Source organism: Canis aureus, chromosome 23 (assembly GCF_053574225.1).
Source record: "Canis aureus isolate CA01 chromosome 23, VMU_Caureus_v.1.0, whole genome shotgun sequence".
NCBI lineage: Eukaryota > Metazoa > Chordata > Mammalia > Carnivora > Canidae > Canis > Canis aureus.
Genome location: NC_135633.1, coordinates 40,790,352 through 40,813,557, shown reverse-complemented (window position 1 = coordinate 40,813,557; position 23,206 = coordinate 40,790,352). Strand labels below are relative to the sequence as shown.

Below are 23,206 nucleotides of genomic sequence, written 5' to 3'. Positions count from 1 at the left end.
TTATAGAAATATGAAATTCAAAAAGAAAATACCTTAAAAACGAAGAGCTGGTAAAATATTGTAGTTAAGGTGAGATAAGAAAAATATTGGAAATATTTAATCTGATATAAAAACGAGTCATAATGGGAAAAAGAAAAAAGGAAAGAAAAGGACCCTCTAGTTCGTTATACTATTTTCCCTTAGTCCTGGAGCTTTCCAGTGCTGCTTGGTCAGTAAACTTGCTCTTCCCATGTCCTTCAGGCTGGTTTTCTGTGGGAGGGTCTGCTGTACTGATTCTCAGGTGTGTATACCTGGGGGAGCTGCCTCACCCCCTGCTGGGTGCCGGACTCACTGGGAGCTGTTTATCCTGTGAGGCCTCTGTTCCCTAGAACCCCCTCCCCCTGGCACGATGTGAAACAAAGAAGAAAATCAACAATGGTGGCAGCCAGCTCTCCAGCTCTGAAGTCAGCTACCCGGGAGTAACTAACCGTAGTCTCCCAGTCCTCACTGGCCTAAATGCTCCCAGGGGCAGGCACAAGTGGACTGACCTGCACAGCTTGCAGAGCACCCAGTGGCAGGAGAGTCCTCACTGTCCTATGCCCTCTCCCCCACTTGATTCTTAAAAAAAAAAAATTTTTTTTTTTTGCCTTCCTACTTTGTTAGGAGCAAAAAGTTTTTTTCTCTATAGCGTTCCAGCTGTTCTCTCTTTAAATCTCAGGTTGAAATCATAGGTGTTCCGGATGTTTTGAAGGTTATCTAGGTTATCTAGGTAAGTTTGTGGGGCCAGGTGCATCGAGGACTGCTACTCTTCTGCCATTTTGTCCCTCTAAGCTACTATCTTATTAAACTATTTGTGAAGTCCTTCTAGAATTGAGTCTTTATCTACCAAAATAAAACTTTGATTGTTGGGTGTCTTATCCAGAAGTAAACCTGTTTGAGTGGGCAGTTCTAGTTTCCAAACAGACTATTCCTTTCAGCTGAAGCAAATAGTATGGTATCTGGCCATCCTCTGCATGGAATCTAAGCCTTATAGTTAGCACATTCTATCTGAAGTCAAGTGACATTATTCATTAATCCCCAAAACTCTAAGTGCCCATTCAAAATTCAGCAAATATTTTGGAGTGGCTACACTGATTCTTGCATATAAAGATCTCAGAAAGACTGGTTCCTGCCTTTAAAAGTGCCTACAGTCAGGAAGGGTAGACAAATACAGGAACGTGCAATTTTAATAGACACCGGGGCAGAGATAAGTAAAAGAAAGTAAGAAGGAGGAAGGGATCAATTCTGAAGGGAAGGAAAATGAGAAGAAGTAATTTGAGCTGAAGTATAAAGAGTTGCTAGAAGCTTGGTTAGTGGATGGGGAGGGAAGGAAAAGTTGATGAAGCATTTTTTTTTAAATTTTTTTTTAAATTTTTATTTATTTATGATAGGCACACAGTGAGAGAGAGAGAGGCAGAGACACAGGCAGAGGGAGAAGCAGGCTCCATGCACCGGGAGCCTGATGTGGGATTTGATCCCGGGTCTCCAGGATCGCGCCCTGGGCCAAAGGCAGGCGCTAAAACGCTGCGCCACACAGGGATCCCATTGATGAAACATTTTAAAAAGAAGATAACAGTGCCCCCTGGAGGGGGGGCACATTCCTAACGAGAATGGAGAACTAGGATGGAGAACTCAATTATTCTCAATGATTCTACTCAGTTGTGGAGAACATAGTTCAGAAATAGATGAATGTACTTTGTCTTCAACTCTCAGGGCCTTGAGTTAAAATTTCTTTTTATTCTCTCCTCAAAGGATGCACGTACACTGCCCTTCTTTGGAATGAGAAGCCTTCTTTGTAATTAGTATGCAAATAGGAAGGAGCTTCCTGATTAGCCTGTCCATCTGAGAGGAAGTAAAATATATTTTTGCAAATAATTTACTTGCCTTTCTCCATAGAAAGAGAGGGAGTCTTTGAGGGAACTTATATTTGGGGAAAATACATGCTATTAAAATAATACAATTTTATATTTAGAACGTATAATTATTAAGCTACTGTCTCACAGACCCAAACGCAGATCCAAATGTCTCACAGACCCTTCCATTATTGGTAATAACCTGGTCAAGTTGATACATTCTGTTGATGGCATTCAACCTCCCCCCAAGTTGCAGCAGTGTTTGCTTAAAAAACCCATGTGCAAAGTAGCCATAGTGACAAAGGTGGAGGCTAGGCATGGATTCAATAATACAGCTTTCCTTCTCACAAAGGCTGACTTAGCTATCACCACTAGGGAATGCCAAATCTGTTAATACCCTGGAGTATTAGAACCAACTATGAGATTCGCCTCTGGAGCAGGGAACAGTTCACTCACCTGGTACATTGATTGCATTGGACTTCTACCATCATAAAGCATACAGCAACTGCTTTCACCAAAGCATATGGATTTGCTTTCTCTGTGGCTAATGCTTCTGCCAGCACCACCACCCAGGGAACCAGAGGATGTTTATCATCACATTATTCCACTCAACACTGCTTCTGACTATAGCAAAAGCAATGCAATATTGTACTATTTCTGGTGGAATTCACTAACTTTACTATGCACCCCATTACCTAAAAGCTACTGGCTTAATGAAATAGAGGACTGACCACTGAAGATTCAGTTGCAGTACCAGTTGGGAGAAAACATCCTGAAGACTTGATGTCCTGTCCTACAAAGGCAATACATGTTTTTAATTACTGAGTGCTATTTCTCCCGTGTGCATCCTTTACAGGTACTGGAAGTAAGAGTGGAAATGGAAATGTTTCCTTTCACGTCCGCATTTTATAACCCACTTACATAATTTTCCCCCTATAACCATAAGTTAGAGATCGTTTGGTTTTTAGGTATGACTTTTTAAAGTAGAAAAACTGCTTCCTCATATGTACATAAAAATATACATTGGATTGAAGTTTAATTGAAGGACATTTTAGGTGCTTTATTCCACTGAGCATGCGTATAAGAAAGAGGGATATGATGCAATTAATCCTGATTATCAAGGTATGTTTGGGTTGTTGCTACACAATAGTCCAAGAAAGACTATGAAAATCAGGGAATTCTCTGGGAAGTTTTTAGCCTTTCTATATTCAATGGTAAAATTTAATGGAAGACTATAGAAACAAAAGAAAGATAAAGTAATTTAGCATTCACGTGCACTAGGGAAAGAGCTTTGGCTAGCTGAGCTATGGGCTGAAGGCAAACAGAACATGTTATAAGTAGTGGAAAAAATTATAAATAACAACCAAGGCATTATAACCTGTTAGGGAAATGAGGTCAACAGTAGCTCTACATGTTTTCTTCCCGGTCTATTCTAGGTTTATTTTTACATATTCCCTAATTTTTTGTGTTATCTATGTCCATGTATTTTTGATGTATTAACTAACATTTTTAGCATCTTTTTCTTTTCATTCCATACAAGGACTATCAATAATATTTAAATTTACACTTTAGTTTTTAGTGTACAGAATATGCAATACAAACTATTACAGAATTTGGGAATCATATAACATCTCCCAGAAGGGGAGACTATAAATCAAAAATGAATATAATGGCTTTCAGGGTTTTAGTTATTTCTTTTGTGGGATAGGATGAGTGAATCTTCATTTGTAAGCAACAACAACAAAAACATAAACATGGTACAGCTTAAATGTCAAATTTAACCATGAGTGGGAAGGTGTATCTGTGTTGGCTCTCAAAAGCCAAACAGTGGACTCTGCTGATTATTCGCTAGTGTCTTTCAACCCTAGAGATATCCTCCTATACCCCATTTGTGATACTGAGGCTGAGCCTCTGTAAGCTGCTTATTTCCTTTACAAGCTGGATCTCTCCTAGATGCTGACATAGACTGGAAGAAGAACAAGGGCTAGCTCTCTCCTGTTTATTTCTTTTTCTTTGAGGTTTTACTTATTTATTTGAGAGAGAAAGACAGAGTTAGCAAAAGAGAGCACAACTAGGGAGGAGAGGGAGAAGCAGGCTCCCTGCTATGCAAGAGGACCCAAGATCATGACCTGAGCTGAAGGCAGATGCTTAACCAACTGACCCACCCAGGCACCCAGGCAACCCTATCCTGTTTATTTTAAATGATTGCCCTTGATCTGAGAAGGCAGTAGATCCAGCACTTCCAGGAAGAGTATCATCATTTCCCTTAAAAATTTTCAACATAAGTTGGGCCATTTACCCCCCACCCCCAGAAGCCTGATATCTAGTTCTGTAAAATGCTGCTAAACTGAGGTATCAGTACCGATCAACTAGAACCCCCTGCTCAGAGGTTTTAGTTCCTGCTTCATGAGACATGCCCTCCCTCCCCCACCTTTGAATATCAACTATTAGTATGAAGTGCCCATACTAACTAAACAGTATCCTCTTGTCAGAAGTCGGAGGCCAAGTCTGTGAAGGCTTTCCAAAAGCCACTAGTATCTAATATGTCTAATCACCTCCTTGTCTTTTCCCAGCCCTAGGGGTTTCCTCTAGTTCCTATCTTTTTATTCTTTTAGTTTCCTTTTTAATTCTCAAATCTATTTAATCTATAACTACTATTTGTATTAAGTACTCTGTTAAAATAACTGGCATCATTTCTTTGAATGCTGGCCCACATACAACATGCATACACTCACAAGCACACATGCATGTACACACACATCCCTGTCAATCTTTGATAATAAACTATAGAAAACAAACTTTTTCTTGGCTAAATAGTCATGGGTTAATTTTCTTTTTCTTAGACAAAGTTAAGAAAAACCTAGACTGTAACTACAGAGTATACTTTGAAGACATAAGATATAGGAGAGTATCAGAAATACTCCTTGTGTATTTATATTTTCTACATTTTACCGAAGAAAACATATTCAGATACTCAAATTTCTCATATATATATATATATATATATATATATATATATATATATATATGTTTTCTGAGCACACATACATTTTTAAATGCAAATTGAAAATTGCATACCTGAGTTGTACTAGCAAAATTTCAAGTGCTCAGTAGCCACATTTGCAGACCTAGATCATTGGCTCCTTGCCCACATTGCATCCTGATGCAATAGATACAACAATCTATGGATGTAATTTTTGAATGACATACGGCAGTTGCATGATGCCAAAGTAAATCCAAGTAAAATACTACTATTACCACTAATACCACTATTAAGCAGGATTTCCATTTTTCTTCTGTGTTCTGCCTCTCCTAATACCCCCAAGACTGAGAAGGGAAGCTCAGCTTTTCCAAGTCAATCACACAGTAGTAATAGTGAAGCACAGGAGTTATTCTGGATAGAAAAATGGGACCATAGAGGCTCTAAAGCCTTTCTTTATTTCTTAATTCTGAGCTCTGGCACTTACTCATGAACTCTGATTCTTAGGTTTACACACTCCTAGTTAGCAGTTCCTCTGACATCAATTCTGTATCAGCATCTGAACACAATTTTATGTCTTAGCTATTATTTTGTTCTCTCTCTGGATCCGTTCCTCACTCCCTCTGTTTACCCCAAGGTTTGTGCTTGATTACTTCCATCTTGACACTTACCACTAACACTAGGATTGCCTTCCCTTTGTGACTGAGAAGAGAGGAGAAAATTAATACTTGTCATTAATCAGCTCTGCTTCCGCCTAAGAGCTAAAAACATCACAAGAGTACATCATTCCCGATTTAACAATAAAAAGAAGTCATAATTTAAAAATCACATTTTTGCCTCATCAGAGAGCTAGCGTCACAGTGAAACCTGGCAAACTGATTACAAGGGGTGGCGAGACATGCTGAGGAGAGACAGGAAGTCTGAACTGGCTCAACTCACCAGAATATGAGAGGAAGGGGTAAAAGCCATACAACTAGGTAAGGAGAAAACCATGGACATTTTAACACATTGATTAAGCTGCATGTGAGCTATGGAGCAGTTTCTAATTCCTGAGAATGCAAGACACAAGGGGAATACAGGACCACTTACCAGGTCTTTTCCACAGGCCTCTACTAGGTGCCTGAGGGCAAGATTGTGAGGCCTGCTTAGGTCTGAGGTGCTGGACAGGTCCCTGGAGGACCCATCAGGGCTCGAGGCTGCAGGAGCACAGGGTGTCAACTGGCTGCTGGGGAGGGGTAGGCAGGAAACCTGCTCAGGTCCCAGATCCTTCTTTGATTTGAGGAAGAGACATTGGCTTCAGGGACTGGGAGGAAGCACTTGCACCTCTACCCAGGCCTCCGCCCTGTTGCCAGGAAAGGATTAGCCCCTTTGGGAGAGGACTAAGAATTCTGCTACCAAACGCCATGCTGTACTGACACCAGATGAAACCCCTAAGATGAACCTTGAAGCTTGTATGGCTTGTCTTCATTCTTGCTGAGATTAAAGGGGCTTTGCTGCTTCTTTTCTTGAGGGAAAAGCACTTTTCCCAAAAACGTTTTCTCTCTTTTGATAAATATATGTAACTTTCTCCTGCCCGATGGCTTTGTAAAAGGATCCAGCTACAGAAAACCCCTTTTGTTATTAGTGCTGGAAATAGTAATATTTCCCTTGAAAATATTATTTGGAGATTTTCCTTTGGGAAAAAAATGTGGGATACTTTTCCCTAGAGATTTATTTTGTGGAATCAAAGCCATCTATCTTTTTTCATAGTTTGCTTTTTAAAGCATTTCAATGTACTTCACATTTAATCCTTCCCCCCTTTCATTTCCTTAGCAAATTTCTCTGAAGTTATAATTCAGCCATTGATCTCTTATTGTTGAAGAAAAAAGAAGCCATTCCCAAATAATCTTTCTCTGAGTTCTTCTTTTCAAACAATTTGCTGTCCTATTTTATTTTGTCATCACATTATTAAGAGCTTGGTATCATTTGACATTTTCAATTTCTATCCTGTTTTCATTCTACTACAGTTTGACTCTCATCCTCACCATATGTTATGAGCTGAATTTTGGAACCCCAGGCTCCTTTTATATATTGAAGTCCTACCCTGAGCATCTCAGGATGTTACTGCACTTGGAGATAAGGTCTTTAAAGAGGTTATTACGTTAAAATCAGATCATCAGAGTCCTTATTTGATATGACTGGTGTCCTTTCCATAAGAAGAGGAAATGATGACATGTAGAGGGGGAAGGCCATATGAAGATATCGGGAGAAGACAGATATGTACAAGCCAAGGAAAGAGGAGCCAACCTTGCCAATATCTTGATCTCAGGCTTTTACTCTCCAGAATTGTGAGAAAATAAGTTTCTGTTGTGCTATGGTACATGGCAGCCATAGAAACTAATCTATCACCCTACAGATCATGTTTCTGATGTGATTATAGTGACCTCCTTGTTGGTATGATGACAACTGAAATACAGAGACTTTCAAGTCAGATGAATTAAAAAATTAATTTTTTAATTTGAAGTCATTTCCGTTAATTAGTAGCTCTGAAACTTTGGCTGAATATTCAGTCTTTCTGAGCCTCAATTTTCAAGCTTTTAAAAGGGTGATGATAAATATTTACTTTAAGTGTTAAGAAAGATAGTGTACATGGAAATGGCTTGCAGAGTATTGAGCAGAGATTAATGAAACTTATATTTTAATTCTTTCCTATTGTCCAACCAGCAGGTTTCTTTAATTCAGGAGACAACTGCTATAATGAATGACATAAATTAAAGATAATTTAATATTTTTTCTCAAACCTTCCACAAACTCTTCCTTTCCCATCCTTATCTGTCTAGTCAGCTCTATCCCAGTTAGAGCTGATGACCTCCCCTCATATTTCAGTAAGAAAATGGAAATGATTGAATCAGAAGACCCTACCTTTTCCAACACCAAGTTTACAAATACACATGCATCCACATCCTATTTTCTGTGTCTTTTCAGGCAAAAAGGAAGACCCATCCCCAGTAATTGCGAGGCCCACCTCCCCAATGGGCTTTGGGCCTCAAATCTCAAGAAACTTTCTCTGGCAGGTTTTCCCTCTCACTAAACATGTCTCTTTTTCCATAGTTTTTCATTCTCAGTACCATACAAACATTCTTTAATATTCTCTCTCTTTTAAAAGAAATGAGAAGTTTCAATTTCTCCTTTTATCCTATATCCCCTTTCCTGCTTCCTGTCTCTCTGCTCCTTTTCTTGTCAAAACCTTTCAAGAGCTGTTTAGAACCCACTTAATCTGGCTCCTGATGGTCCCATTCTACTTAACTGTTACTGTCAGAGACACAACTACTCCCATATTTTCAGACCTGATAGGTTTTCTTTCCCCACTGTATGAATCTCTTAAGAGGACTTTATACATTTTTTCACTTCTTCATTTTCTGCCTGCATGGCTTTTGTGACTTATTATCCTTGTTTTTTCTCCTCCCCCATTGGCCAGTGATTCTCATCTTTCCTTGCTGACTCAGCTGTATCCACTCATCTTTTCAATAGGATTTGCCAGACTGTGGCTTTTCTTCTTTGTTTATTCTAAGAGCCTGGGTGACCTCCTCCACTCCTATGATGTGAAATTATGTCTCTAGGCTAAAGATGACCGAACATGTGCCTCCGACCCTTTTCTTTCTTTTGAGTTCCATACTCCAAGATCCAACAGACTACTTGGCAGCCTCTCTTCAATATCTCATCATCATATCCAAAAAGGACCCTAACTTACAGAGAGAGAACTCTTGATTCGGTTTTCGGTTTTCTTTACTAAATTTATTACGTGCTTAGACTTTTCTACTTCAGTAATGGCCCATTTGTCTTCTCTAATGCTCCTAATCCTAAGAATCATCCTTGATTTCACTTTTTTTTCTTCTTTTTGGCATTAGCAATATTTATAATATCACCCAGTCTAGCGACACATCCTGTTGGTTTTACCTCTGAAATACATGTGGGCTCTATCTCATTCACAAAAGCTCTGCCATCACCGTTCTAGTTGAAATCACTATTGTCTCTCGTTTGCATTAGTGCAATAGGGTAATTCATGTCCCTTTGTCACAGTAGTCAGATAACTTTTGAAAATGTCAATCATCTTAAAATTATTTCAGTACCCTGATAAAATCATTTAAAATATTTTCACTGTTCTTAGGACTTTGCTGATCTCTTTAACCTCATCTTGCACCATGTTCCATATGGATGCAAGATGGTAAACACCATCTTTTGCTTTGCTGGTTTCCCTGAGACAAACAAAGCTCTTTCCTGCCATGGGCACTTTGCATTTGTTCTTCTCACTTCCTTAAACATTTTCCGGAAAGAATTTTCTGGCTGATTCCTCACAAGCCCAGTGTCAAGTTACAGCTCATTTCCTCAGAGAAGCCAGCCTACCTAAATTGAAATTTTCCGAGTAATTATTTATAAAATTCATATTTTATATCATATTACAGTGCTTAATTGAATTTTGTGTTACTTCTCTATTTCTTGGTTTACTTGTGGTTTCCCATTCTAGAATGCAAGCATTTTAATGGCCAGGACCTTGTCCGTCTTGCAATTGTGCTCTAAGAACTTTCATATGCATTTTTAAAATATCATATTTAATTATCAAAGCTACAACTTTAGTTAACTACTAATATTAGCAGAATTTTATGACTGAAGAAGGGAAAGCTTAGGAGAGAATAAGCAGCTTGCCAGGAATCATGGAGCTAGATGCAGCAGTGTTGGGATTTGGCATGTCCATGCTAAAATCTGTGATCTTCATCACATGATTTATTGCCTCCTTGTCTCTTGATTTCTGGCCTTTTGACTTATTTTATAGCCCTGCTCATCCCTTGGACCTAATATTTGGTGCTATTTCAGCCATTCTGACCTTTGGCTCTCTAAATAATTATGGTGAGGACCTTCCTATAGTCACGAGGCTTCTGCCTTCCCTGGTTAAATATCCCCCTGTCATGTTAAAAAATTCTCTTCTCAACTTTGCAGAAAACTGTGTCCTTGAGCAGGGTACCATCTCTGGTCTCCGGTTTCCTTATTTGTAAAACAAGGGGTTTGGAATGATCTTGGCATTCTCTTTCAGATTTAAAAATTCATCAAAAATGATGACAACTCATATTTCTTTATCCTCTTTCATTTGGGATTTTTCAGTTGCCAATACTTTAAGCAATTTAATTCCCCTAGTACTAAAACAAATTAATTCTACAAAGAGTTGTGAGATGTCCCAAATTGTAGGAGGAATATTCTTTAGGTTATTATAGTATGTGGCTTCTTCATCAGCTAATAGGTACAATTCAGTTCCCTTAGATTAATATTTTACTCCACCACAAAATGTTACTGATAGCACAGCAGATGGCTGCCTGACTTAGAATTATCATACAACACCTTTGTCAAATAAGTATTTAATGAATGTGTCCTACGTGCCAGGGTCTATGTTGGCACAGACCAACACATGGTTGGACATGATGGACTCTGTGCTGGATGCTGGAGATGATTAATACATAGACCCTGTCTTCAAGAAACTCAAGATTTATTGGGAGACATAGCCAAGCCTACAATTGGTCTAACCAAAACTGACTGATTGAACAATAACACAACAAAATCAGCCATGGGAATATGAGTAAGTATAACTATGGTGTTATAATCGCTCCTTGTTCTAGGGAATGAACTCTTCTGCTTTAGAAAACAAACAGGGAACATGTTTAAAGCTGGTTACAATCCAACAATATGAAAAAATACCAAGAAACAGCCAGGTCCTCCTCTGTCATCCCATCTGATTCCTAGAGCAGACTTTAAGACATTTCTCTGGCTTCTGAACTCACCTCCTTCTATAGCCCTGGGATTTCTGCCTTTCTGAGCAAGCTTCAGCCTTGCAATCACCAGCAGGCAAGCAATCTGCTGTTCATTCCTAAAGCTCCAGGGACCTGCCTTCTGCCTGGACTATTTCTAGGCTGCCAAGTTGGCAAGGCACTTGCTTATGGGCATGTGGATGAGGGCAGCCTTCGTTGCAGGATGGCCCAGGGGATGCTTGGGGAGTAGAGTAGAGGGGAAGCCTCAGCAGCAAATACAGCCAACAAGTCTCTCCAAAAGATGTAATTAATCTGTAGCTGCGTTGTGAGACAGCCTTGCCATCCCTGGAATGTTCTGCTTCACGTTTGTACCTGGCTGGTATTCCCATGCACTCAAGAGACAGGCTACAGGAGAACTGAAGAGGCGTTATCAATACTGAGGAATCCATGGAAAATAGTGAATAAAAAAAACAAAATAAATAACAAAATAGTGAATAAAATAAAAACCTTTTAAATAGCAAAAGCTTATATGCTTTTTAAAAGTCCCTTATACTCTATTCCCTCTACAACAACTAGTTGTTGTATAATGTGTTATAGTTTTGAAAGTATAAATTGATACTCCTGTGAGAAAGGTAGTATTATTACTGCCATTTTATAAGAGGAAAATAAGGCTGGGAGAGGTTTAGCAACCTTCCCAAGGTCACACAAATATCACAAAGCAGGGCCAGGACATGCTCATAGGCCTCTGACTGCAGGTATCATGGTTCTGCCACTAGAGCACTTCTCTTTCACACTTAGAATCTAGGAACTAGACTATGAGCTCCTAGAGGGTGGGTGCGGGACCTGCCTTCTCCATCTCCACCTTCCCCACTTCCATAGCTCCTGAATCGGGGCCTGCCAGGTCAGGGTGATTGAGAGGAGCCCCACCCACATCAGAGGACGGTTTAAGAATGAGTGAAAATTGCTGGCTTAAGCTGCCGAGTACTCTAAATGGCAAACCTCCCCACTCCATTTTTGGCCCTGTCTCGTTCTCCCTCACACCCCCTGCACCCCTCTGCTCCCCAATCTCCTTCAGTTTGAGCTTGCTTTTTTTTTTTTCACTGACTTGTTTCTTGGAATCCTCTCCTGCTGCACTAACCATGTTGCTCTGCTAGTACTCAAAATAGCCACCTCTTCTGGCAGTTCCTGATCCTCTCTTGAGGGAAGAGTATATTCTTTCTCTATATATACATTTCTTCTGCTAACTCTAAATTCTTTATCAAGAAGCATATAGTACAGGTTAAGAACATGGGTTCATATCCTGACAGATGACTTTACCTCTCTGTGCTTCAGTCTAGTCATCCCCAAACTAAGGATAATAGCATTAACTGGTAGGATTGCCCAAAACATTAAACAAGTCAAGCCATGGGATGCACTTAGTATTTGGTACACAGTGAGCACAGTGTGTTTTTAGCATCTTGCTGTGTCTTAACTTCTATTTCCTAGGATTTTTTTAACCTCATGCTTCTGTGCTTTTCTTGTTTTGATCCCTATGAACTGAATGTTTTTACTACAAAATTCACAAGTCGAAATCCTACTCATTCTTCATTAAGCCGCCAGTCATAAGAGTATTCTGAACAAGAGACTCTAACAACTGTTCATTGAATAGCCACTCTGTGTCGGGCATGGTTCAGGTGCTACAGATCTAGGCGTTGAAGGGAACAGCTCTTGCGGTCGTTACCTTCTGGTGCTCTTCTCTCTGCTCTTTCACATACCCTAGCCTTTTAAACCACTATTACTAAAGAAGTTAAATTTTTTTTGTGTGTTACTTACTTATTTACACATCCGGAACTGAGAGGCATTAGACGGAGAGGAACAGTATTTAGTGACTGCTCCATCTCCATTGCCTCATATAGCACACAAAACAAAGAAGGTATTTATTATTGAATTAACAGATGAATGAGTGCATGTTTGCAGAGCTGTGCTGGTTTTGTCCATGTGAGTCCTTGAGTGATTAGGTGTCAAGGAAAGGGAAGTATTTCTAAAGCTCCTTTTCTATTGCCCTGACATTTATCCTTAGCACACCATACAGCATCAATGCTTGTCTTCCTTCCTGAAGAAACTATAAACATAAAAATTATTAATTCCATTATTTAAACATAGGCTTTGCTTGATGGGTGTTGTAGTGTTAGATTGGTTTAAAGTTTCAAATCCCTCTATTTTTAGCATGCCCAAAATCTGGTCTTCTTAGAGAAAAAGAATAAATAACACCTAACCAAGTCTTTCTTTTAGGGTAATCACTCCTCAGCCCTCTCTTTTAGCCAGAAAGTTTTGTTGTTGTTGTTGTTGTTGTTGTTGTTTTTTTTCTTTACAAACCTGAGAATAGCTAGGATCCCTGGTCAGACCTTATTCTAAATGTCAGAGGAAAAAAAAAAAAAACCCTACAGATTGGACTTGTCAGTTACCTATTAATCATATCTAAAAAGCATGATTAAACTGTCATTAAGAAAACCGTGTAAGTCCTGTAATAGTTCTAATGCATCCTATTGTCAGTTCTAAAAAAGAATTTCCAGAATATTGTAAAGTCCAAAAAGGACCTTGGAGCTTTTTTACGGCAATCCATTCTTTTTACAGATAAGAATACTGAGGAACAAGAAGGTAAAAACATTGATGCCACAAACAAAAGATTGCATAAAAAAGGACATATAAAAACAATTAACTTCTGAAGTGAGAAACATACTATTAAAACTTAAAATATAATTTTAAAATGCAGAAAATATTTGTAATGTTTATGACAAAAGGGCCAACTTTTAACAATATTATGAAAAACCTATACAATTTAGTATTAAAAGGTAAAACAAAAAAACCCCAAAAACCCCAACATAAAATAGCAATAAATGTCAATAGATTTCAGGGGGAAAAATCTATAATATGTATAGGAAATAGAGACATTCAAATGGATATTTTTCTACTTTTCAGAGTAGCAAAGTTAATAAGGCTAATGACATCTTGTGCAGGTGAGGGTGCAGAGTGGAGGAAATACTTTCATTCTCTACTTCTGGGAATATGGTTGGCACAATCATTTTTGAAAGGCAATTTAGAAATGCCTACAAATTTTAAATGTATTTAACCTCTTCCCTTTCACTTCTAATGTTGAGAATTTGTTCTTTAGATATATTCACCAACGTTCAAAATTATATATATGATACACATATATATATGCATATATATATATATATATATATACACATTGTTTAGCAAAGGAGAGAGAGAGGGAAACAATCAAAATGCCTGTTAATAAGTGATTGATTACTAAATTAAAGTGCATCCATACAATGGAATTTTTTGTACACATGGATTCATTTAAAGATAGCAACTATGAACACATTGCACATTAACGACATCTTTAATATCATAAAGAAGTTAGTGCTGACCTGTGGAGCCCTTAAACTCTGTCTTAAAGTGTCAGTTTGTTCCATAATATGAAGGAGCTAATGAAAGGCAAATTTGGAAAGTAAATTTTATTTGACCTGATTTAGAATACCTAAGTTTGAAAATTTGTTAAAAATCTTAGCAAATGTTTCAATTTTGATGGCTTTACTTCTTAAGTTTATTGCTTATTGCCTTTGCCTACAATATAAAGGATTACTCTTTACTTTCTGGATAGAAGAAATTTTGTGTCTAACTAGAATAATTTCCTCTACTTTATGTTGACTTTATTATGTTCCTTAGTATTTAAGAAAGAAAATAAGAACAAAATTTCTCTTTTCTCACTTGTAAAGGAACAAAGATACTTTATAATCATGTTACCTTCTTTTACTTATTTTAAAATGTCTTATTGACACTTTGATTAAATACATAACCAAATATTGTTTCTCGGGCACCTATAATTCTATCTTAAGCAAATGTTCAATTCTCCTCTGATAATTTCTTTAATTCCTGTCTTGCCCACATCAGGTCCTAAGTATAGAAAAAGTTAAATCAATCTTTTAGAATATCTTTTGCACTTAAAACTCTCTTTGTGGTATCTTAGAGGGCTCCTGGAAAAGCCACAAAGCTTTGTTCTTTCATCTTATGAAAAAAGAGACAGAAACAAATAGGTTTATTTATTAGTTAGTGTTGATGAGTTACATAAGAAGAATTCTCAAAGAAGAAGAGATACTCAGCCTTCTTTGGTTAAATTTGTATAAGTAAATGACATTAATATTAGTCTTTTAGAAATTGTATGCTCTACGGGAAGTTCCTAGAGATTCATCAATGCCCTCACTGTCCATGATACCTTTCAATTTATGAGTCCTAATGGTGCTTTACCTGATATTAGGCAGCAAGAGTTCAGTGTTATAATTTCAGTTATTTAAAATCTTAACTAACCCATAGTCTTATCATTTTCTTCAGAGAAGTTTTAGGTTCACACAAAATTGAAAGGAAGATACAGAGATTTCCCATCTACCATCTGCCCTGACACATGCCATCCTCCGCCGGAATGATACATTTGGTACAACTGATGACCCTACACTGGCACATCATTACCTCCCAGAGTCCAAAGCTTACCTACTGGTTTACTCTTGGTAGTATACATCCTCTGGGTTTAGAAAAATGTATCATGACCTATATTCATCATTATAATATCGTAGAGAGTTTTTTCACTGCCATAAAAATCCTCTGCGCTTTGCTTATCCATCTGACCCTGTTCTCATCTCTGGCAACCACTAATCGTTCCACAGTCTTCATAGTTGTGCCTTTTCCAGAACGTCATATAGTTGGAATTCTATAACACGTAACCTCTTCAGATTGGTTTATTTTACTTAATAGTATATGTTTAAGTGTCCTCCATGTCTTTTTATGGTTTGATAGCTCATTTCTTTTTTATCTCTGAATTCCATTGTCTGGATGCAGCACAGTTTATTTATCCATTCACCTACTGAAGGACATTTTGATTAGCTCCATGTTTTGGCAATGATGAATAAGGTTGATATAAGCTTCCACGTGCAGATATTTGCATGGACATATGTTTTCAGCGCCTCTGGGTAAATAACAAGGAACATAATTGCTGGATCATATGGTAAGAGTAGGTTTAGTTTCAGAAAAAGCTGCCAAATTATTTTCTAAAGTAGTCATATCATTTTGCATTTCCACAAGCAAAGATTGAGAGCTCTTGTCCTTCTCCATCCTTATCAGTGTTCACTGGTGTCAGTGTTCCAGATTTCGGTCATCCTAATAGGTATATATCTCGTTGTTTTAATTTGCATTTCCCTGATGATATATGATTTGGAGAATCTTTTCATATGCTTTCTTGCCATTGTATACCTTTTCTGGTGAGGTATCTATTAAGGACTTTGATCCACTTTTTAATTGGATTATTTTCTTATTGTTGAATATTAAGAGTTCTTTTTATATTTTAGATTGAGTCCTTTATCAGGTATGTGTTTTGCAATTATATTCTCCTAGTCTGTGACTTATATTCTCATTCTCTTGATACACAATGAAATTCTATAAAGCTTCCAAAAGGAAAGGAATAGTTCTACATGTTCAGATGTGGAAATATATCTGAGATTATTAAGTAGGAAAAAAAGTACAGAATTATGTGCAAATACAATTCTTTAGTGTATATTGGAATGGTGGAGTGAGGATTCTCTTGTTAATTTGTTCCTTTCTTTACTTTTCTGAATTTTCTAAATTGCAGGATGGATTTTAGGTAATTTCCCTTAATCTACTTATATTGCTTTTTAAAAAATATTTATAAGAAAACAAAAATAAAAGCTAAAACATTTTAATATAGTCTTTAAAGGAAGTCTTTCAAAGAAGCCAAGAACATGTCAGGGCCCTCAAATCTGATGTAAATCTTGCTACTACTTATGGAAACCTATTCTCTTGGCTGGCAAAATAAAATTTCTTCAACATGATTTCCTCTATCTTATGATTTACCAATTTTGTTCCCTAAGCATGACATATACTTCCTTACTTTCCTTATCATATCTCTAATTTTTCTCATCTTTATGAATAAATTGAAGGATAGGTTTTTCTAGAAAGCACTTAATTTTCAAGGCAGAGTTAACCTTTTCTTCTCTGGATTCATATACCCCTATACTTCTTTTATAGGCTGTACCACATTGTTACGATTTTTTTTTTTCTTTTTTGAAAGACTGTAAGCACCTGAGGTCAGGGCTTTGTATTCATCTCAACAAATAAAATAGGTATGTTACTGGCATGGTATATGGAATATAGTAAAAATTTAAAGAATATAGTAAAAATTTTAAATATATTTGAATGAATTAATTTTTTGAATGAATTAATTTTTAATGGAAATGTTTTTTCTTCAATATAAGAGCAATCAGAAAGACTCTTATATTTCAAATCCCCAGGGAATTGCCCATAGAGGTTAAGAACCTAGTTCTGTAGTAAAATTACATTGTTTAACTCTCAACTCTGTCCTTTAAAAGCTATATAATCTCCAACTCTTTTTTTAAAACTAAAAGTAGAATAATCCTAGAACCTACATTATAGACCTGGCGTGAACTGAATGAAATAGAACTTGTGAACAGTTTTGAAAGTTGCCTCAAACCTAGTAAAAATTAAATGTATATTGTCTTTTAAAATTGTTATATTAAATCCATTCTATGATTTTTTTTTTAAGTGATAGAATTGGAATTAGCTTACGTCTTTCTTTTCCTAACATTGGCACATTTTGATGACAGACTGCGTGGCTGCTGGAATCTCTTGAGCTTATCTTCCTATCAGCCTTGGGACTTATTTTCTTGTTTTGAATGCCAAACTTGCATTTCCTTCTTCAGTTCATACTCCTCATTTGTGACTGGTCTCAAGGAGACAGGAGTTGTGCTCCTGATCCTTGAACATTCATTCTTGTCTTGTAGGCCTGCTGTGCCTCAGGACTCGGCTCTTACATCATCATTTTTTATGTAGCTTTCTAAGAATGTCTTCCATGATTGTGCATAAGCCCTAATGTATTATCATTGTTTACTTGTTTATATTTCCCACTAGACTATGCTTTTTCAGGCCCACCATGGCTAATTTCAAACTACAGTTTCAGGTCACTAAGGCAAAGTTGAGAAAAGATGTCCATATTAGATCTTGCTAGCCAATGTGGGTTGGCTCCAGCACACTTCTGGATGGAAGAGATGGTTACAGACAGGCATGGTCTGGATAGACTTCATGGAGGAGGTAAAAGTTGAAATGAGTCCTATAGACTGCATAAAAATTAGATAAGTAAAGGAAAATATGTTCCAGGTTTGGAGAATGGAATAAGCCATGCATGGAGGCGGGAGGGAATGTGGAATATTTAGGCAAATATACTCAGCACGCAGTGGGTACTCAATAAATATATTTGTGAATACTTGAGTGGCAGCGAATCTGATTGAGAAGATACTTGAGAGGAAAGAGATCAAAGGGTCTCTATCCTTCATAATGGTTCTTTTTCCTTCCTCTCCATCCGCAGAATCTTCATCAGCTTGGCTCTGTGGGCTGAGTGAGAAACTACCTTGCCATTTGCTTATTATTTTTAAGTTATTTTAATGATCATACAGATATCTAATAGTAAGATAGGATTAGCAGAGAATTCTAAGAGGGCAGAAAATTTTAATTTTCAAGAGTGGCCTAAAAGACATACATCTACATAATGGTTTTTATCTCTGCTAAACAAACATGCCTCCAGACACTGAATTCAATTATAGTATTCTCTGTAAATACAGATATAGGCAAGCTAGCTTGAGATCAACTTTTTTTTTTTTCTTTTCTGGTATATAAATACGGAATTCTGCTTTGGCAGGGGTCAGCAAACTTCTATAAAGAGCCAGAAACTAAATATTTTCCACTTTGTGGGCCAAATGGCTTCAGTCATAACTCTGCCTTTGTAAAGCGTGCAAAAGCAATTCATAGACAATATATAAATGAATGACTGTGGCTATGTTCTAACTAATCCTGTTTAAGAATAAGGCAGGACACAGATTGGGCCTATAGCCATAGTTTGCTGATTTCTTGCCTAGGGCATCAAGGTGTCTAGGAAATCTGGACTTCTTTAAGGTTCCTGGGGCACTAAATGCCAAAAAATCACAAGGACAATATGATGTAAAAATGACTTCATAAAAAGAATTCAATCTATTTTTTCTGGTAAGATGTTCTTCTAAGCCTCCTGCTCCCTCCTTTATATACAGGTACAGGTAGTTAAGATGTCATATTAATATTATAATTTTGGTGCTTATACACTTTTTAAAAAACTGAATTCTGAATGAAACTAACTTGGGCTGTCACTTAATTCCTATAATATTAGAGTTGCCCTGCAGACAATAACAACCTGCCTAATAACCTTCCAGGCTCATGGTCGCTTTTTTTATCTGATGTTATATCCATGTTCCTGGGGAAAATGAGTGAGTTAGAAATGGTGATACTATGAGTAAACCAACTAATTTTCAGGGTCAGTTTCTTTATCTTTAAGACAGGAAAAATAGAACTTGTTATATTTACCACAGAGAAGGAAACTATTATCTTAATGGCAGGTATGAATCTATGTCCTTTTTTCATTGGAAAAAATTACCTGAGAGGGGATCAAAAAAAGTCCTACGTTCATCTGTTATGATTCAGTGCTTTACTTCTTCCTCTCTTCTTGAAGAATTCCAGAAACAGACAGCTGACCTTCTTCCAGGTACTTTCTTTTTTTGCTATCATCATCTATTATTAAGTCTAAATTCTTTATGGATAAGGCATTACACATGTAGCATTAATAAGGGTGAAAAAGGCTCCAGGAGAACTAAATCACATTAAACAAGATAGCTGGGCCATAGTGCATCATGTCTGGAGACCTAATCATATAATGCTTAGGCAAGTGGTTGAGATCAAAGACTATATCTGCTTCTATGTGAGAGTCTGAGATTGGAAAAGAAGAAATAATAATAACATTGCCAAAGAGAAAGAAAATACTTCGAAGAGAGATGTAGGAGATTTGTGTCCTGCCCAGATGGCCTTAGATTCCCTGTGCCTGTTCTGTGTGCCCACCACTCTGATTCTACAAGCTAAATTTACTCCCAGCCACATGGTCCTGCAGCCTTTAGAAAACTGCCCTTAGGCACGGGAGCCTCGAAGCCTGTCTGGAATGGGCTAGCGGGAGCTTTACAGCTCAGGGCAACCTATAGCCAATGACTATTTGATATGGTAATGAAAAAACTTAGCTCCCTTGTCTTAAGGCAAGACAAACCTAGGTGTAATTCACTCTACCAAAATCTGACTGAAACTGCACTCTTATTTGGCTTTTTTCCCCTTCTTATCCTGCCTTCCCCCATTTTCTTACTGGTTTCTCGATAATAAAACACTTAAATAAAACAATTGCTTTCAAATCCTTAATTTCGGGTCTGTTTCTGGGAGAACTTGATCAGAGACAATAGAAAAAGCTAATTTCTTAGTTTTTCTGTAATAAAGTCCCACTACATTTAACACAAGTAAGCACGTAATTTTTGGAAAAGTGTCAACCAACCTGTCAACGAATGCATGGTGAAGAAGAAAAATGGGATCATTGGCAGATCCCGGTACCTGAGACATTGTTCCATTCATATAGATATGCAAGGCATTGTGCATACTGCTTTGAGAGGCATCTGCTATCCCAGTAAGTGGACTAGCAAATCCTGTTGGTAGAAAGAAAATTGAAAAGAAAAAATCAGTTTGCACTAATAATTGAAAATCTCAGTGATTATCTCATTTGGTTTGCAACTACACTTGAGTGCTTAATTCAAAGTAATAAAAATCTATAATATAATAAAATTCATTCTGTATTGAGATTCCTTATATTTTGTATGCCCACTGAGCATTTGATAAATCTTGGTGGAATTGAAGGATGTTAATCTGGGTACAGTGGACTGATTAAGCAGATGGAATAGGTGGAGCCAATCATATTCCCTCCTGTTGCTTCTGCCTATTATTTCTCCTTTAGATGCTGAAAAGTAATAAGACCTTTTTATAATAATCAGCATGGTCACTCTTACTTCAGTCTTTAATAGCACTTAGAGCAGATCTTTCCAGCCTGTATGTGTCTCCTTGCTTTCCAGTTCTGGTCGTTACTTTTAATTTTGGTTTTTGGTTCCAAAGAAAACATATAATTTGTGACCTCCCATATCAAAGTCTGGCAGACATCAGATCAGAATGTGATTTTGCCAACTATTCATTTCAAAATTAATCAGAACTCCATTAAATGGTTCCTTTTATTGCATCAGGAATACTAATAGTGGGAGAATAATGATACTATGAGCCATTATTTTCTGAATATTAATTGTGCCTAATGCTTTTGGTGACATATGTCCTCCAACCTTTTCAGCAATTAGAAATTAGAAATTATTATCTCTCCTGGGAAGAAGAGAAAACTGAGGCCGAGAGAAGTTAAGTTTCCCTAAGTGACAGAGCATTGTAGAGTTGGGATTTTAACTTTGATCAATTAAGCTTCAAAACCTGAGCTCTTATTATTTTGCATTCTCTTTCACACAGTCCCTGGGAAGAGGAAGATGAAGAGGAAGATATCAGTTCAGTCCATTGAGGCAAAACATAAAACAGGTAGAATTCAGATTCAGAACCAGACAAAGAAGTCCATTTATCAAAATTAAATTATAAGTAGCAACCTAGTTGGGGGAATATGGCCAAGGGCATATTATGAAATTTTAGAATTTAGAAATATCAAACAGAAACTGGAAGATGATAATAATATTAAAGGTAGGATACACACAGTGAAGGCACTATGATTTGGGCAGGGGGGTGTCTAGCTAATTTTATGCAACTAGGATTATTTTGTTGTCAATCTGTTTGTTTTTAAAGATGCAGTTCTTGACTGCTACATTTGATGATTTGTGTCCCTTCACCATTGTGACTCACTAGATTTCTACCCTTCAGCTAGTGATTTTTTTCCCCTCCTTTTGAGCTTTTTCCACTCATTCTTGGAGACTAGGCTAAGTTTGCTCCCACTGGGTGCATAGCCTAAGAACATTCACTTCCCTCCCCTTTTGTCTATGAAACTTGTATGATTGTATATACTTGGCCTTTACTGTGTGCAGATATTTTTCTATGAGCTTGACATGATTAATTTTATATACCCTTTAGAGTGATCCAACAAACTAAGTACCTTTATCATCTCCATTTCACCAATTTGAAAAAAAAAGAGGTTCAGGAAAGTCAAGTAACTTGTGTTAGATTTAAAAATAAATAAGAGAAATTAAGGTGGGGACACAGCTTGTTTTATTCTAGAGTTCAGGCTCTTGAATGCATTGGTTTACTGCCTTTTCTATATGGCAATAAATCCCATAGTCTGTCATGGAGACAGACTTCTGTACAGCAATGGTCTTTAAGCTTTTATCCTTGATGGCACCAAATGAAAGTTTTAAAATCACATTGTTTATATATTCTCATATGTTTTTAAGTAGATCCAGATTATTTTAATCATAATTGTAAATATTTTCAGAGGCTATAACTTCAAGGATATTGAAAATAGTATACATGTAAAACTAAACATTTAATACAATGTTTAAAAATGTATCCACCTTATTCACTGTCATCTCTAATATTGTATGAAATTTTGTGAGATTACCTTTTTTGACTTCATCTCATATTTTTATTCTACTTTCCCACAGAAACATAATTAAGTATTATACAAGTTTGCTTGATAAAAAAAGCTTTTATGCAATGAAAATATATACAAAAATTAAAATTACTTTTTAAAAATTCCATGTAAGCATTAATCTGGGTTAATTTATCACTAAACATCTTAGCCATAAGCAACTTATAAAATCACACAAATATATTAAAATGTTTTACAAAATAGTAAATATAAAAGAGTAAAATTTTATTGAAAGTTTGTCTCTTAATAATATTGGTGAAAGATCATTAATTAAAAATTAGTTATCCATAGATTAATATTATTTATTGCTGCAAAGGATAAAGTTTCAGATAAATTCTTTTCTAAATTTCAAAAACTAAATCTGAGTCCTGAGAAAACTTTGTTCTTAAAAATAACTACATGGGAATAAAAGATTTTTTATAGCAATTTCACTTAATTATTTGAACTCTCTTTTAGTTACGTGCAAAAAAATGACTCACTGATCCAGAAACAAAATAATGTGATTTGTCAGCTGACAACTCAGTCAAGAATTCTTTAATGAAAGCCATCTTATAAATTATGGATTTATTTACAAACCACATGACTCAAGATATTTGCCACCTAGTCATTAAAGTCATGCCCTATAGTGACACTGGCACAATATTTTGGATGCTCTACTTGTTTGGCACCTGTGAGGTTTTACCCCCCTCTGAGAATGTGCTGTTGACAATGGATTTAGGGTATACGAGAGAAAGGCTTTTCTCCTGAAAAGTAGAAAATATTGGGTAAGATGCAGAGGAAAAGGAGAACCTTCAGGAACCTTCCCATTCAAGATTCATTTTAGAAAAATATACTTGGGAGGAGGACCTGGAAATAAATTTCCTTAACATGTTCTGTACCATGTATCCTGTAGAAAGTCTTAGTGAATCTGCAGTAGTGTGGCTATCTCAGTTTGAAGACACTGCTATGGAGAAAAGATTTTTTAGAGCTCTGCAAACTGGGTTTTCAATTCTGTTACCAA

At 36.8% G+C, this 23,206-nt stretch overlaps 1 protein-coding gene across 1 annotated transcript in view; it reads right to left on the bottom strand.

Moving 5' to 3' along the window:
- Positions 1 to 23,206, bottom strand: part of TYR (tyrosinase) — a 94,318-nt gene that overhangs the window by 31,295 nt on the left and 39,817 nt on the right. The window contains exon 3 of the mRNA XM_077867874.1: positions 20,086 to 20,233. Coding sequence (XP_077724000.1) covers positions 20,086 to 20,233 — 148 coding nt within the window. The remainder of the gene's footprint in view (positions 1 to 20,085; positions 20,234 to 23,206) is intronic.